Below are 2,670 nucleotides of genomic sequence, written 5' to 3' on the forward strand. Positions count from 1 at the left end.
AAGCTGCCAGCAGAGCAAGCTGCACTCTCCCCTTGCAAGTAAAAGATCCAGACATCTTTTGTGTTGTTACTTTGTCGTCACATATGTTAGAATAAACCTAACAATGTGTCTGTAATTAATTAATCGCAATTAACGCGTTATACTTGTCTGTTGCTCACTGGCTCTGAATACACATACAGAAAATACATTGGTCACAGTAAGGGGTGGGATGTTGATCAGTACTGGCGCAAAACTCATGTCATTACTTGTCATTGTTATTGAGTGATTTGGTGGTGCTGTTGCATCTCTCACATGAACTGGAGCAGAAAACTAGTGCACCTGTAACATGGAGGAACGTAGCGGTGTGTTAACAAATACATTTCCATGTTAAATCCATCACACAGCAGAGCTAATATAATTAAAATTACTTACATTTTTTAATTTAAATTTATTTAATCGTCGGACTGATGTATCACATAAAATTAAAAAAAAAAGAAACCAAAGATTGATATATGATACTTTTATTGTCATTGTTGTGCATAACTATGCCATAAAGTGACCAAATATACCCTAAGTATGTCAAAGATATCACTGAAAGTGCACTATTAGTGTAAAAACATTTTTTAAATATTATTAAACATATTCCTAGGATCAGCAGAGAATTAAAAGAAATAGTTTCACACCATAGTGTATAAACTCTCTTCCTCCGCTAATTATAGCAAGTACCATCATCTGCACCACAACATCCAGATGAGCAACCATGGCTCCCATGTTTTTGTGGTGAGGTAATGAATAGACTCGGCTGACGGTATAACCAGTCTTGGTCTCTGTCTTTAACAGGAAAATCCCATCTGGCCATTGTGCAGAAGGTGAACAATGAAGGAGAGGGCGATCCGTTCTATGAAGTCCTGGGCTTGGTCACTCTTGAGGACGTCATTGAGGAGATCATTAAATCTGAGATTCTGGACGAGTCCGATCTTTATAGTAAGTTTGTATAAGTCACGATGAACTGTGTGTCTTGTTTTAGTGCCTGAATTTAGCTTCCTGCTACATATGATGATTTTCATATAATTTTCTACACTGCCTTACCATAATTGAATACTTCATATTTGAGGTATACGTGTGTTTTTTTTACCTTGGATGAGTCAATTATGTTAACCTATGAATATGTTTTTTTTAGATAAAGTGTTTGTCAGGAATGTCGGACTTTTGGACCCAAATGCAACACACTAAGGCAGAAGCTCTTTCCAAAAGTTTATTGCAGGATCAGTCAGTATCAATGTGTGCAAATAATTATTAATATTAAACTGAAGGAGTCTTTCAACCAAGGAATCTCCACTTGAAGTAAAAAAAAGTCTCTCAAATAAACGTGAAGTAAAAACAGGCGTCTTGATAATGAAAGAGTCTTTAAACAAAGGAAGTCTCCGCTTGGAGCAAAACGTCTTTTGAAAAAACGCAATCTCCACTTAGAGATCCAATGGCTGCCGCAGCTACTCTTACTTGCTAGGGAATCGGGCGGGAGTGCCGCCACGGCGGCGGATTCCCTCTGGACAGCGGAGCCAAGTCATGAACGGAACGGCTGAGCCAAGTCAGGAACTCTCCTCAAAAGACGGCGAGAGGAATCTCGTCCACAGCGCCGATGAGACTGGCCGTGGATCGTCACGACAGGTAACTGTAGGACTACAGGGAATCTCCACTACTGGAACTGGAAAAGGAACGAGAACGTGTAGCCTCGGTAAACGGACAAGGCAATCTGGCAGTGGGGAGTGTGTGGCTGCAGCTTAAATACACTGCTCACTCATCAGCGACAGCCTGTGAGTGCAGGTGGAGCCAATTGCTTGAGTGCAGCGCTGCAGCAGGTATGACAGAACCCCCCTCTTAAGGACAGCTCTTGACGTCCCAAAGCAGCGAGGAAGGAAATTATCAGCTTAGTATTCCTCAGAGAGATTGTCATCGGACTCGACCACACTCCTTCCCTGCCTCCCAGGGGCAGGAGATCCAGACCTGGCCCTGCTTGACCCATGATGAGACTGAGAGGGTTGTGATTGACTCCTCGACCGCACTGGTTGGGAACTTGATGGTTGGTCTGGATGGAGTTGTTGGAACTCCCGGATTAGAGATTTGTCCAAGATGTGGCGGGCTGGAATCCACGACCTCTCCTCTGGACCGTATCCCTCCCAATCCACTAGATAGTGAAGACCCCTTCCTCTTCGGCGGGAGCGGATGATGCATTGGACTGTGTATGTCAATCCCCCGTCGTCGACGCCTCCCGAACCAATGGAGGAGTAACCGCTGCCACCTCATGAGCCACCGGAGGGGGGGCCACCGACTTTACTGTTGATGGGATGGACTCTCATACTACAAGGTAGTTTTAATCGGACGGCAGCTGGATTGATTGTTCTTTCAATAGGGAATGGACCCACAAATCTAATCTTGGAGTCTGACTGAAGGGGCTGATTCTTGGTGGAGAGCCACACCCTCTGACCCACGGTGTAGGAGGGTGCCGTAGAGTGGCGGCGGTTTGCGTAGTGGGTGTATCGTCCTCTGGCAACCCGGGATCGGGACCAGGCTCTCCTACACTGCCGAACAAATGACTGAACAGATGGGCAGGTGACCTCCCTCTCCAAGGAAAGAAAGATGGGGGGCTGATACCCATAGGCACATTGGAAGGGAGAGAGTGCTGTGGCGGCA

General features: G+C 45.2%; 1 protein-coding gene across 1 annotated transcript in view; it reads left to right on the top strand.

Annotated features, from left to right (window-relative positions):
- Nucleotides 1-555: 555 nt before the first annotated feature.
- The window catches only part of LOC103396899 (metal transporter CNNM4-like), a 41,634-nt gene continuing 39,519 nt past the window's right edge, over nt 556-2,670 (top strand). Inside the window, exons 1-2 of the mRNA XM_025052906.1 lie at nt 556-576; nt 798-963. Coding sequence (XP_024908674.1) covers nt 556-576; nt 798-963 — 187 coding nt within the window. The remainder of the gene's footprint in view (nt 577-797; nt 964-2,670) is intronic.

Source organism: Cynoglossus semilaevis, chromosome W (genome assembly GCF_000523025.1).
Source record: "Cynoglossus semilaevis isolate Cse_v1.0 chromosome W, Cse_v1.0, whole genome shotgun sequence".
Lineage (NCBI taxonomy): Eukaryota > Metazoa > Chordata > Actinopteri > Pleuronectiformes > Cynoglossidae > Cynoglossus > Cynoglossus semilaevis.